Here is a 15,319-nt window from a genome sequence, read left to right on the forward strand (position 1 = left end):
ATCAATGCTTGTAGATTTTTAAAAATATTTGCAAAGCCCTATCAATGCTCGTGGATTTTTTAAAAATATTTTTCAAACCCTATCAATGCTCGTAGATTTTTAAAAATATTTTTGAAGCCCTATCAATGCTCGTGGATTTTTTTTTAATATTTTCTAGGGTCTATTAATGAGCGTGGATTTTTTAAAAATATTTCCTAGGGTCTATTAATGAGCGTGGATTTCTCAAAAAATATTTTTCAAGGCCTATCGGAGCTTGCGGATTTTTTTAAAATATTTTTCAAGGCCTATCAAAAGTAGTGGATTTTTTAAAAATATTTTTCGAGGCTTATCAATGCTCGCCGATTTTTTTAAAAATATTTTTCAAAACCTATCGAAGCTTGCGGATTTTTTAAAAATAATTTTCTAGGCCTATCGAAGCTTGCGGATTTTTTAAAAATAATTTTCTAGGCCTATCGAAGCTTGCGGATTTTTTAAAAATATTTTTCAACGCCTATCAAAAGTAGTGGATTTTTTAAAAATATTTTTCGAGGCTTATCAATGCTCGCCGATTTTCAAGGCCTATCGAAGCCTGCGGAATTTAAAAAAAAAAATTTTCAAGGCCTATCTATGCTCGTGGATTTTTTTAAAAATATTTTCAAGGCATAATAATGCTTGTGGATTTTTTAAAAGTATTTTTCAAGGCCAATCAAAACTCGTGGATTTTTTGAAAATATTTTTCAAGACCTCGTGGTCTTTTAAAAAATATTTTTCAAGACCTCGTGGACTTTTTAAAAATATTTTTCAAGTCCTCGTGGATTTTTTAAAAATATATTTCAAGACCTCGTGGACCTTTTAAAAATATTTTTCAAGACCCTGAATTTAAGCTTCTGGATTTTCGAGGACTCGTCGATTTTATAAAAATATTTTCTAGGACATATCAAAACTCGTGATTTTTTTAAATATTTTTCAAGGTCTTTCAAAGCTCGTGGATTTTTTTTGAAAATAATTGTCATGGCCTATCGGAGCTCGTGGATTTTTAAAAAATATTTTTCAAGGCCTATCAGTGCTCGTGGATTTTTAAAAAATATTTTTCAAGGCCTATCAGTTCTCGTGGATTTTTAAAAAATATTTTTCAAGGCCTATCAGTTCTCGTGGATTTTTAAAAAATATTTTCTAAGACCTATTAAAAGTCCATCAAAACTCGTGGATTTTTTAAAATATTTTTCGAGGAATATCAAAGCTCGTGGATTTTTTTAAAAATAATTTTCGAGGCCTATCAATGCTCGTAGATTTTTCTAAAAATAATTTCAAGGGCTATCGAAGCTTACGGATTTTTTAAAAATAATTTTCAAGGCCTATCGGAGCTCGTGGATTATTTAAAAATAATTTTCAAAGCCTATCAGTGCTCGTGGATTTTTAAAGATAGTTTTCAAAGCCTACCCAAGCTCAGGATTTTTTTTTAAAAAATTTTGAGGGCTCGTGGATTTTTAAAAGTATTTTTCAAGACTTAACAAAATTCGTGGGGTTTTTAAAAGTATTTTTCGAGGCCCATCAAATTTCGTGCATTTCGTAAAAATAGATTTCAAGACCTATCAAAACCCGTTCAAGGCCTATCAAAACCCGAGAATTCTTAAAAATATGATATGAATATTAAAACAAGTAGCTTTTAAAAATATCTTTCAAGACCTATCAAAACTCGTAGATTTTTTAAAAATATTCTCTATTCCTCTCAAAGCTCGTGGAATTTTTTAAAAATATTTTTCAAGACATTTCAATGCTCATGGATTTTTTAAAAATATTTTTCAAGGCATATCAATGCTCGTGGAACTTTTTAAAAATATTTTCAAAGCCTATCAAAGCTCGTGGAATTTTTTAAAAATATTTCAAGGCCTCTCAAAGCTCGTGGAATATTTTAAAAATATTTTCAAGGCCAATCAAAGCTCTTTGATTTCTTAAAAAATATTGTTCAAGGCCTAACAAAGCTCGTGGATTTTTTCTCAAATATTTTTCAAGGCCTGACAAAGCTCGTGGATTTTTTTTTAATACTTTCAAAGGCATATCACAACTCGTGGATTTCTTAAAAATATTTTCAAGGAATATAAAAGCTCGTGGAATTTTTTTAAAAATACCAATGATCTTGGATTTTTTAAAACATTTTTTTCTATAACCATCCTAGCTTATGGCTGCCTCAATTATCCCACCTCCCTCGTACCCTGATTATTTCTTCGTTCTGCATCGCAATGACTTGGTAATGTTGACGGAAATAAGGATTGTTGACAATTTATTTTTTATTGTTGTTGACAATGGTGTGCGCGTCGTCTCTATAGGCCGCTTTTATTGCCGTTGTTGGTGCTTTTGTTTCATTTTCTCAAATGCTTAAGTCGAGGAAGAAGAAGAAGCAGCAAAATGTATGGAAATAATAATTGCAATATTTCAGAAAAAGGCGCAAGAAAAAATATTAACCAAAGTCAGTTAAAATTGTGAAGGTAAAACCACCATGGTCGGTTGGAGGTTTAGAATACTGGGGGAGGGGGGTTTGGAACCAAGTGGGTGATGGTATGGGAGGAAATTTAAATTTCCATTCAAGAGACATGCCTAAGCTTTAACAGTGTTTGGTCTTTTTTCTTCTTCTTCCGAGCAATGTTGATGGTTTGATGGACTGTGTGTTCTCTTCTCCTCCCGTCCTGCCTTGGGTGCCTTAGAATGCCTTGGGCTTTGTCGTCATCATCGTCAGCTTTATCTTTGAGAAACCTCTTAAGGGTCTGTTTGGACGACTCGCAGGCACCATGCTTATTATTGCATTGAGGTGCATAACCCAAACAAAAATACAGGGGAGGGGAAAGCAGAAGGAGGAGGAGGAGTGCAATGTTGTTGCAGACAGTTTTTTTTCAGTTGGTGAATGACTGAGATTTGTTTTGATTTTCGCCTTTTCAAAATGTTGCCATATTTTGTTATGGGATTTTCATGGTTTTTTGTTTTCATTTGATTTTCAGCTATCATCGGTGATAAGGAAAATGCGAAGAAAAAAAAAAAAAAACAAAATTTATGTGGCATTTTTTGACAACAACAAAAATGATGGCGGGGTGCCATGGGCAATTATCAGCTTAGCTTATGGTGTCAGTGGATTAGCACACCAGCTGCTGGAAAATACCCAATGGAAATGCCATTCCTCAACGGGAACCATAAAAAACGACGTGCCGTTGAAAAATGAAAAGAAAAGTGAAAATCTCCAAGTAAAAATTTTTTAAAAAAATACTTCTCCAAAGACGTTCCTGGCTGGTACATTTTTTTTAATTATTTTGCAAATCCACTCGCAACTAGTTCATAATAAAAAAATAGTTTGCAAGGTCTAAAAGAGCTCGCGGATTTTTTGAAAATATTCTCCATGGTCTATAAAAGCTTGAGGATTTTTAAAATTATTTTCCAGGATCTAGAAGAACTTGAGGAATATTTAAAATCGTGATTTTTTTTTTAAATATTTCTCAAAGTTTTAAATAGCTTGTGTATTTTTTAAAAATATTTCCAGGATCGTGGATTTTTTTAAAAATATTTTCCAGGTCCTATTGGAGCTGGTGGATTTCCTAAAAATATTTGCCAGGGTCTATAAGAACTCGCGGATTTTTTTTAAAAATACTTTTCAAAGTCTCGAAAAGCTCATGCATTTTTTTAAAAATATTTTCCAGGATCTATGAGAGCTTGTGGATTTTTTTTAAATATTTTTCAGGGTCTATAAGAGCTCGTGGATTTTTTAAAAATATTTTTCAGGTCCTATAGGAATCGTAGATTTTTTTAAAATATTATCCAGGTCCTATAGGAATCGTGGATTTTTTTAAAATATTTTCCAGGTCCTATAGGAGCTCGTGGATTATTTTAAAAATATTTTTCAAATTATCTAAAATAACTCGCGGATTTTTTAAAAATATTCTCCAGCGTTTATAAGAGCTCGTAGATTTTTTAAAAATATTTTTCAAATTATATAAAATATCTCGCGGATTTTTTAAAAATATTCTCCAGCGTTTATTAGAGCTCGTAGATTTAAAAAAAAATCCAGAGAATAAAACAGCTCGTGGAATTTTTAAAAATATTTTTCAAAATCTCTAAGTACTCCTGGATTTTTCATAAAAATATTTCAGGGTCTATAAATGCTTATGGATTTTTTAAAATATTTTTTAGAGCTTGTGGAATTTTTAAAAATATTTTTTTCCAAAGATGGAGTTTTAAAAATACTTTTCAAAACTTCTCAAATATATTAAAATAAATGAACATTGACGGAGGGTATACATCTGCCGGTAAAACTGGCTGATACTTTTTAACTTGTTTTAAATAGCTTTTAGAGCTCGTGAGACTTTAAAAAAATCATGAGCTTGTCGACAGCTTAAAAGTATTTTTCAGAAATCTTATTTCTTATTTTTAGAAATATATTTTTTTAAATAGTTTTTAGAGATTGTAGGTTGTTCGAAAATATTCAATTCAACATAAAAATATTTTTCAAAATTTATTAAAACTTGTAGATTTTTTTAAAAATATTTTTCAAGGATTTCTAATTTTTCAAGAGCTTGTAAATATTTAAAAAAAAGTTCCAGAATTTTTCGAGAGCTTGTCAATATTTTAAAAAATAATTTTTAAGATTTTTATTTTTTCAAGATCTTTTCAATATTTAAAACAGATTTCAAGAATTTTAAATTTTTTAAGAGCTTGTTAATTATTAAAATCATATTTTTAAGGATTTAAAAAAAAATATTTTTAAGGATTTTTTAAAGATTGTTAAAAATCCAGAACTTTTTATATTTCAGAACTTTTTCATATTTCACAACATTTATTTTTAAAAAAAGAGCTGGTGAATTTTTTAAAATTATTTTTCTGAACTCCTGGTATTTTTAAAAATATTTTCTAAATAATTTTTAGAGGTCATACATTATTTAAAAATAATCAATTCAACATAAAAATATTTTTCAAAATTTATTAAAATTTGTTATTTTTTTAAAAACTATTTTTCAACGAATTTTTATTTTTCAAGAGCTTGTCCATAATAAAAAATATATATTTTTTCCAAAAGCTTCTCAATATTTAAAAAAACAAGGATTTTTAATTTTTTTATAAGCTTGTCAATATATAAAAAATCAAGGATTTCTATTTTTTAAGAATTTCTCAATATTTAAAAAAAATACTTTTTAAGGCTTGTTAAAAAAACGTATATCAAAACTCGTAATTAAAAAAATCAGAAATATTAAATGTTTTAAAATTGTTTTTCTGAACTCCTGGCATTTTTAAAAATATTTTTTTTAAATAGTTTTTAAAGATCGTACATTGTTAATATAAAAATATTTTTTAAAATGTATTAAGACTTGTTGATTTTTTTATATTTTCCAAGTATTTTGCATTTATAAATATTTGAAAAAAAAATTTAAGGAGTTTTTCAAGGCTTCTCCATATTTAAAAAATATTTTTAAGAATTTTTGTTTTTTTTCAAAACCTTCTCAAAATTAAAAAAATGTTCAAAATTTTTTAATTTTTTAAGAGCTTGTCAATATTTAATAAAATAGTTTTTAAGATTTTTTTCAAGGATTGTTAAAAAATATGTATATTTGAAAAAAAAACTTGTTAATTTTTTAAAAATATTTTTCATGGATTTTTAATTTTTCAAGAGCTTGTCAATATTAAAAAAAAAAAAATTCGAGGGCTTCAAGGCTTCAAGGGCTATTTAAAAAAATATTTTTATTTGTTCAATATTTTTAAGCATCTTCTTAAGAATTGTTAAAAAAAAGATATTTCAGAACTCTGTTGGATTTTTTGGTATTCTTAAAAACATGTTTTAAATGGTTTTTAGAGATCGTATATTGTTTAAAAATATTCAAATCGATTAAATATAAAAGTTTTTTTCCAAATTTTTTGATTTAAAAAAAAAAATATTTTTTAAGGATTTCTAATTTCTCAATAGCTTGACAATGTTTGAAAAACTATATTTTTCAAGAGTTTTTAATTTTTGAGCTTTTCAATATAAAAAAAAAAACAAAAAAAAAGGAATTTTATATTTTCAATATTATTTTTTTTGTTTTTTCCGTCTTATTTTGAAATATTTTTAATAATTTCATTTTTCTTGGATTTCCTTCAAGGACTATTAAAGCTCCCAGATTTATTTCTATACCTGAATTCCCGCTTCTGAAAAATATAAAAGCAAACATTTAAATTGTCATATGTAAAAGTATCCTACAAACAATATCGACCATATCCAAGCATCCAGACATTTACGAAAAATGTTAAGGGTTTAGGTTAAGAGAAAGTATTTTATGACTCACTGACTATATAGATCTTCTCCTCTGCTTCGCCACTACATTTAGAATAAAATATGAATGGAGCGTAGAAACCATAGCACAGCGAATGGGAAAAATCAAAGAAAATGTGGAAAATGAATAGAAAATGCATAAATAAATTGTATTGAAAATGCTTAGGAGAGATACTTGAAAAGTCAATAAACCTGGACGGTTGGGCAGGCAGCCAGTCATCGAGACAATCAGCCAACATGACGACAACGAAATCGACATCAACAGGCTCAAATAAAAAAAAAAGACGAGGACAAAAAACTATAAGCAGTTACAGATGAACATATGTCAACACATATGCATGTATATATATATATATGTGTGTGTGTGTGTGTGTATGTATGTAATACATACTCATAAACCATTAAAGTTGTAAAATAATTCTGAAAAAGTTTTTAGAAATCATGTGGCATGGAGAGAGAGAGAGAGAGAGAGAGAGAGACGAAGAAATGTTTGAAGAAAAAAAGGTCACTAACAACTGCACGATATGGAAAATGCGAGGAAAGTACATTTTTTTTGTTGTTGGTTGTGCGCTTTGTGCCTGGGCAAACGACAAATGGTTTTAAGTGCAACATTAACTTGCATAAAAGAGAACGAAAAAACCAAAAACAAACTATAAGTTGTGTTAAGTGCGATAAATGGAATGGAATGGGTGGAGAGGCTTTTTTGGGCTTAGGGAGTTGAAAGGAAGCCTACAAAATAGTAAAAGCATAGACAAATTAAGGTATAGACTAAAAAGTTGTCTCATCTGTTATCTTCGAAAAAAGTGCTTCAATAGATGTCGTTCATGCTGTGAGAGAGCAAAAGTCTATTCACTCAATTCTCTCAAAATACAAAATATTGAATATTTTTATGATTCTTTATTATTTATCAATTAAAAACGAAACAGTGACTTTGTTTATTTTTACATTATCCAAATATGACGTGAAATATAAAAATATAGAACTTAAATAGCAGAAAAATAAATAAATTGTTTTCGAAGTCGAGTGACTTCACTAGCCCTGAGTGACTTGACTGGCCCAAGATCAACAATAGTGACATCTGCCGGAAGGGGTAAATTTTAAAACTTTTTAGTCTATACCTTAATTTGTCTATGGTAAAAGTATTTCAAAAAGTTACAGATTTTGTGGGAGAAGGGAGGAGGGAGAAAGGTAGGTTGTAGTTTTAAAGGAAGGCTATTAAATGTTCTTAGAGTTTCTTTGTTTTCTACAGGAGCTCGTAGATTTTTTTCAAAATATTTTCCAAGGTCTAGAAGAGCTCGGGGTTTTTTTTTTTAAATATTTTCCAGGGTCAAAAAGAGCTCGTGGATTTTTTAGAAATATTTTTCAAGCTCTGTAACAACTCGTGGAATTTCCAAGAACATATAGGATTAAAAAAAAAATATTGTTCAAGGTCTGTAACAGCTCATGGATTTACAAAGAACACGTAGGTTTAAAAAAAAATATATATATTTTCCAAGGACTATCTTTTTGAAATTTAAAATTTTTTTAAGGACTACCTATATTTTTGAAATTTAAAAAATATTTTGCAGGGCCAGCCTATTCTCGTGGATTTTTTTCCAATTTTTTTTTCATGTTCTCCATATATCTGTGGGTATTTTGGGAATACTTTTTCTTGGCCATTGAAGGGCTTGGATTTTTTTTTTAAATATTGCTTTTCAGGCTATAAGCACGTATTTTTTAGAAAAAATCTCTTTTCTATCCATCATCGTGGATTAAAAAAAAGCAAGTAAAAAAGTATCAGTCGGGTTTGCCGACAGATGGTTACCCCCCTTAACCAATGACTGCTTATTTAACCATATTTGGACTTACATTATGATTGTTCAAAAGATCGACCATTTATGGAGGAGATGTCGAAGGATAAAAAGAAGAAAATTGAACATTTATTTCCAATTCTATGCGAATTTTTGTTATTCTAAAATTTACCATTTTGAGTAGGAGTTATGTGAAAGAGTGAACCGATAACTTCCATATTCACATCGGATCTCTAGTTGAGAGAAATATTTAGTTACCCCAAGTTAAAAATAGAATAGAATCGCTAAATTATTTTGGCAAGTTATGAGAGAGATAAATATTTACAATTTAAACTCCTTTGTGGGGGAGGTACCAGAAGGGGTGGTCCTATATATTGCATTTTTACAACAGATCTCGTGCTGATAGAAATACTAGGATCTGTGAAATTTGAACAAAATCGGATGCTCATTTCGCATGTTATGGTCGTGTTGGTTATACAACATTTTGACCCCCACATAGGGGAGGTACCAGAATGAGTGGGCCGATACATTCCATCTTTACACCAGATCTTGTATTGATTAAAGAATTCAGTGTGCCGAGTTTGAAAGGAATCAGATGCACATTTCTCGTTTTATAAGCTTCATGGTTATTCAAAATTTTGGCCCCTTTGTGCGGAAAGTACCGAAAGGAGTGGACCGATATATCCCATATTCACACCACATTTTGATTAAGTAGACATATTGCAATGTGTGGAATTTGAACAGAATCGGATGCTCATTTCGCGTTTTATGAACTTAATGGTTATTCAAATTTTTGACCCGTTCAAAACAGATCTTGTGTTGATGGAAATATCGAAAAGTGTGAAATTTGAATTTTATCATCGTTTTGGTTATTCAAAATTTTGACCCCTTTGTGGGGGAGGTACTTGAAGAAATGGGTCCATATCTACCATCTTTGCACCAGATTTTGTATAAATCAAAATATTGGAATAAGGGAAATTATTTTCTTTGAAAATGTTGACCTTTTGTGGGGGCGGTACCAAAATAAATGGTGCAAAATTTCCCATCTTCGAAATCGATCTAAGTCTGATAATAATATTATGGTGAGCCAAGATTGGGCGAAGTGAGATAGTGCTTTCGAGAGTTATCGGCCGCACCAGCCAGCCAGAAAAATGGACAAACGGACACTCATATATCGACTCCAAATATCTTAAAACGGATTTGGTCCAAAGAGACCTAGAGTCTAAAACCAGTATTTCGACGAGGCACTTTTGGCCGAGGCACTTTTGGCCGTAAATCCAACAGCTTTTTTAGACTTTGAAAAATATTTTTAAAAAATCCAACAGCTTTTTTAGACTTTGAAAAATATTTTTAAAAAATCCACGACCTTTTTTAGAGGCTTTGAAAAATATTTTTAAAAAATCCACGACCTTTTTTAGAGGATTTGAAAAATATTTTTAAAAAATCCACGACCCTTTTTAGAGGCTTTAAAAAATATTTTTAATAAATCCACGACCTTTTTTAGATATTTTAAAAAATATTTTTAAAAAATCCACGACCTTTTTTAGATGTTTTAAAAAATATTTTTAAAAAATCCACGACTTCTTTAAGAGGCTTTAAAAAATATTTTTTAAAAAATCCACGATTTCTTTAAGAGGCTTTGAAAAATATTTTTTAAAAAATCCACGACTTCTTTAAGAGGCTTTAAAAAATATTTTTAAAAAATCCACGAACTTTTTTAGATGTTTTAAAAAATATTTTTAAAAAATCCACGACCTTTTTTAGATGTTTTAAAAAATATTTTTAAAAAATCCACGAGCTTTAAGAGGCTTTGAAAAATATTTTTTAAAAAATCCACGATTTCTTTAAGAGGCTTTGAAAAATATTTTTTAAAAAATCCACGACTTTTTTAATAGGCTTTAACAAATATTTTTAAAAAATCCACGAGCATTAGAAAAATAGTTTTAAAAAATCCACGAGTTTTTATAGACTTTGAAATATATTTTTAAAATGTCTCGGGACTTTTAGAGGATTTGAAATATATTTTTAAGAAATCCACGAGCTTTTAGAGACTTTGAAAAGTATTTTTAAAAAATCCACGAGTTTTTAGAGATTTTAAAAACTATTTTTAAAAAATCCACGAGCTTTTAGAGATTTTAAAAAAATATTTTTAAAAAAATTCGCAAGCACTTAGAGACTTTGAAAAATATTTGAAAAGAAATCAACAAGCTTTTAGAGAGTTTGAAGAATATTTAAAAAAATCGACCAGCTTGTAGAGGCTTTGAAAAGTATTTGTAAAAAGTCTACGTGCTTTGGAAAAATATTTAAAGAAACCCACGAGATTTTAGATTTTATAAAAATATTTTAAAAAGTCCACGAGCTTTTAGAAACTTTAAAAAATATTTAAAAAAAATCCACGAGCTTTTTTTGCCTTGAAAATTTATTTTTTAAAAATCCACCAGCTTTTAGAGGCTTTGAAAAATATTTTTAGAAAATCCACGAGCTTTAAGAGGCTTTGAAAAATATTGAAAAAAATCCACCAGCTTTTGCAGACTTTGAAAAATATTTAAAAAAAAAAATCCATGAGCTTTTCTACACTTTGAAAAATATTTAAAAAAACCCACGAGCTTTTAGAGGCTCTGAAAAATATTTTTAAAAAATCCGAGCACTGGAAAAATAGTTTTAAAAAATCCACGAGCTTTTATAGACTTTGAAACATATTTTTAAAAAGTCTCGGGACTTTTAGAGGATTTGAAATATATTTTTAAGAAATCCACGAGCTTTTAGAGTCTTTGAAACATATATTTAAAAAACCACAAGCTTTTAGAGACCATGAAAAGTATTTTTAAGAAATCCACGAGCTTTTAGAGTCTTTGAAACATATATTTAAAAAACCACAAGCTTTTAGAGACCATGAAAAGTATTTTTAAAAAATCCACGAGCTTTTAGAGATTTTAAAAAAATATTTAAAAAAAATCGCAAGCACTTAGAGACTTTGAAAAATATTTGAAAAGAAATCAACAAGCTTTTAGAGTGTTTGAAGAATATTTTAAAAAAATCGACCAGCTTGTAGAGGCTTTAAAAAGTATTTTTAAAAAGTCTACGTGCTTTGGAAAAATATTTAAATAAACTCACGAGCTTTTAGAGATTTTAACAAATTTTTTTAAAAAGTCCACGAGCCCTTAGAGACTTTGAAAAATGTTTTTAAAAAGTCCTCGAGTTTTTAGAAACTTTAAAAAATATTAAAAAAAAAAAACCAAGAACTTTTACGGACATTGCAAAATATTTTCCACAAATCCATGAGCTGTAAGGAGACTTGGAAAAATATTTCAAAAAAATCGTCGAGCTTTTTAGGGCTTTAAAAAATATTTTTAAAAAATCCATGAGCTTTTAAGACCTTGAAAAATATTTTTAAAAAATCTACGAGCTTTTATAGGCTTTGAATAATATTTAAAAAAATACACGAGCATTGGAAACATATTTTTAAAAAATCTATCAGGTTTTATAGACTTTGAAAAATATTTTTAAAAAATCCACGAAATTTTAGATATCTTGAAAAATATTTAAAAAATCCACAAAAATTAGGAACTTTCCAAATTTTTTTTCTTTACAGTTTCGATTTTTTATGGATTTTTTTTTTTTTTTTTTTTGTATATTTTAATATCTCATAAAAATATAAATTTTTAGAAAATATATTCTTTTTCTGATGTGCAAACTTACCGTCTTGCGACCGCTGCCACCATTACAGCTGCTGCCGTTGGATGTTGTTGAAGTTTGTGATGTTGACATTTCACCGTCCATGATCGATGTGGTTGTTGTTGTTGCTGCTGTTGTCACTTGTAGATGGTTCAATTCTTCATTTAAATGGTTGGAAGGTGAGACCGACTGTTGGCTGTGTTGTGCTTCAGAGGCTATCAAAGCTGCTGAGCTTAGAGCTGGTGCTGTTGTGGAAGGCGAAGCAGAACTTCGCTCACATTCTAAGGGCATTTCAAATGCCGCTCAATAGCAATATGGGGGGGGGGTGAAGGGAGAATTTTTGGGGGTATATTCTCTCTCTGGGTTTTCAATTATTTTAAAATAAAATTTAATAAATTCGTATCTTTCTCTCTCTTTCGTTTTTTTTTTTTTTTTTTTTTGTTATTGGAAATTTCTTCTCAATTGGGTTTCAAACTTTGGTACGGATTTCGATAGAGCTTTAAGGGAAATGGTAACATTTTACAATGACATGTCGTCGGAGATGCTTGCGGGCAGAAATAGCTATCTACACACACACAAGTTGAGGGCTTCCAATTTTGTTTCTCTTTCAGTTAATCACCCACGACATATGTAAATGTCTTGTGTTTTTCTACGTTGTTGTTGCTGTCGTTGTGTTTTCTTCCGATTTTGAATTTTTAATCTGAAATTGGAGAAAGACATAAAAATGATGATATTAAATTCGAGTTTTATTTTAAAAACATTTTGTTCGAAACATTTTTTATTGAAAGGTGTTAAGGCATTAGTCGTGCTGGGTATGTTTTTGTGTTTTAACGAGAGTGGGTGTCGCTCGAAGGTGTTAAATCTTCTTAGCACGAGGCCTACGCTTCTTCAGTTTAGTAATAGCAGCGGGAGATATCAAATTACAAACTGTGACAAATTCGGCGATATTAAAAACAAATTAGAAACACTTTATTGATGACGTAGAAAAAAATAGCAACATGGACTTTGGAATTTTCAAAACGAAAAATAGATTTAAAGAAATGGCGCAAAAAGTATATAAATTAAATAAAATATTGATGTATAAGTATAGAAATAAAAACATAACTAAGTAAATAAAGAAATAAATAAAAAATAAATTAATTAAAAAATAATAATTTTGAATTTAAATTATTAAAAATATGAACCCTAAAAAACTGAAAACTATAAAAATACGAACAAAATTCCACCAACTTTTGTCAGGTCTTCAAGTTATTTAAAAAAATGTCAACAACTTTTGTCGGGTCTTAGAAAATATTTTTAAAAAATCTTCGAGAATATTGAAACTTCGAAAAATATTTTTTAAAAAATCTTCGAGAAATTGTAACTCCGAAAAATATTTTTAAAAAATCCACGAGGTATTATAGACCCTGGAAAATATTTTTTAAAATTTTTCGAGATTATTGAAACTCCGAAAAAAATATTTTTTAAAAAATCTTCGAGATTATTGAAACTCCGAAAAATATTTTTAAAAAAATCTTCGAGATTATTGAAACTCCGAAAAAATATTTTTTTAAAAAATCTTCGTGATTATTGAAACTCCGAAAAATATTTTTTTAAAAAATCCACGAGCCTTTAGAAAACTTGGAAAATATTTTTAAAAAAATCCACGAGCTCTTATAGACCATAGAATTTTTTTTTTTAAAAATCCACGAGCTTTTATAGTGCCTGGAAAATATTTTTAAAAAATCAACAAACTCTTATAGACCATGTAAAATATTTTTAAATCTTTTTTAAAAAATCCACGAGTTATTGGTGACTTTGAAAAATATTTTTAAAAAATCCACGAGTTATTGGAGATTTTGAAAAATATTTTTAAACCTTTTTTAAAAAATCCACGAGTTATTGGAGACTTTGAAAAATATTTCTAAATCTTTTTTAAAAATTCCACGAGTTTTTGGAGACTTTGAAAAATATTTTTGAATTTTTTTTTTAAATCCACGAGTTATTGGAGACTTTAAAAAATATTTTTAAATCTTTTTAAAAAAAATCCACGAGTTATTGGATACTTTGAAAAATATTTTTAAATCTTTTTAAAAAAAATCCACGAGTTATTGGATACTTTGAAAAATATTTTTAAATCTTTTTTTTAAAAAAAATCCTTGAGTTATTGAAGACTTTGAAAAATATTTTAAAATCTTTTTTTAAAAAATCCACGATTTATTGGAAACTTTGAAAAATATTTTTAAAAAATCCACGAGCTCTTATAGACACTGGAAAATATTTTTAGAAAATCTACGAGCTCTTTTAGACCCTGGAAACTATTTTTAAAATGTCCACGAGCTCCTATAGACCCAGGAAAATATTTTTAAAAAATCCCCGAATTCTTATAGACCCTGGAAAATATTTTTAAAAAATCCAACAGCTCTTATAGATTCTGGAAAATATTTTTAAAAAATCCACGAGCTCTTATAGACCCTGGATATTTAAAAAAAAAAAATTAAAAAATATACGAACTCTAATAGATCCTGGAAAATATTTTTAAAAAAATTTTAAAAAGTTCACGAGATATTGGAGATTTTAAAGAATATTTTTAAAAAATCCACGAGTTATTGGAGATTTTGAAGAATATTTTTAAAAAATCCACAAGTTATTGGAAACTTTGAAAAATATTTTTAAAAAATCCACGAGTTATTGGAGACTTTAAAAAATCCACTAGTTTTTGGAGATTTTAAAGAATATTTTTAAAAAATCCACGAGTTATTGGAGACTCTGAAAAATATTTAAAAAAAATCCACGGGCTTTTAGGGACTTTGAAAAATATTCTCTTAAATAACAAGTTCCAGTCCATAAAAAGTTTCAATATGTAGTTCTTAATTTGAAACTTCTCCTTATACCCCCATATATATTTCTGGCGCCTAATGTGGAGCTAGAATCAAAGAAAAAACATTTCTTGTTCTTCCTGATTGCTTTTTTCGATTGAATCATTTTATATAATGTATTATTTCATAAAATGGCGCCCAACGTGTGGTTCTCTTAGAATGATTTTTGTAGTTAAGGGTTGCTTTGTTTTCCAAAATCCTTTTATAAAAAATTCAACAGTTCATAATTTGAAGTTTCACCTTCTACACTGCAAACATTTGGCGCCAAATGTGGGAAAAAGGCTGACAAAACTGGTCCTGTTTATTTTTAAAATTACATTCTCGTCGCCACTTTTTAAAATATCTTTGCCTGATTTTGCTTACTTCTTCAAAAAACAACCTCTATCTGATATCATCTCTTATTTCATTATCTGGCGCCCAACGTGGGGCTCGCTCGATTTTTCGAGTTTTCTCTGTATTTATACATTTTTCTCCGTTGTTTACGATCGAAGTGTTTTTCAAAACAAAAATCGCTTTAACAGCGACATATCATTCTCCTCAAAAAATCATCTCCCATTAAAGTCCGATGCTCCGAATCACCAAAGTCTTTACAACAATAAAATTCAATTGGGTGCTGGCTGGCTGGCCGGCCACTTTCCCAACTGCGGGACAGACACACCTCTTAAGTTCATATCAATTGTGCAATTCTCGTTTAAGTACGAATATAATTTAATAATTTTCAATTTTTCATTTAT

At 28.7% G+C, this 15,319-nt stretch overlaps 1 protein-coding gene across 8 annotated transcripts in view; it reads right to left on the bottom strand.

The window, feature by feature from the left end:
• LOC101901348 (uncharacterized protein CG43427) overlaps nucleotides 1-15,319 on the bottom strand; it is a 320,227-nt gene that overhangs the window by 82,745 nt on the left and 222,163 nt on the right. For all 8 annotated transcript variants that reach the window (XM_011292032.3, XM_059130537.1, XM_011292034.3 and 5 more), the window contains one exon: nucleotides 11,752-12,427. In XM_011292032.3, the coding sequence (XP_011290334.2) occupies nucleotides 11,752-12,018 (267 nt within the window). In that variant the 5' untranslated portion in view covers nucleotides 12,019-12,427. The remainder of the gene's footprint in view (nucleotides 1-11,751; nucleotides 12,428-15,319) is intronic.

This window comes from Musca domestica, unplaced genomic scaffold, assembly GCF_030504385.1.
Source record: "Musca domestica strain aabys unplaced genomic scaffold, Musca_domestica.polishedcontigs.V.1.1 76, whole genome shotgun sequence".
NCBI classification, from domain to species: domain Eukaryota; kingdom Metazoa; phylum Arthropoda; class Insecta; order Diptera; family Muscidae; genus Musca; species Musca domestica.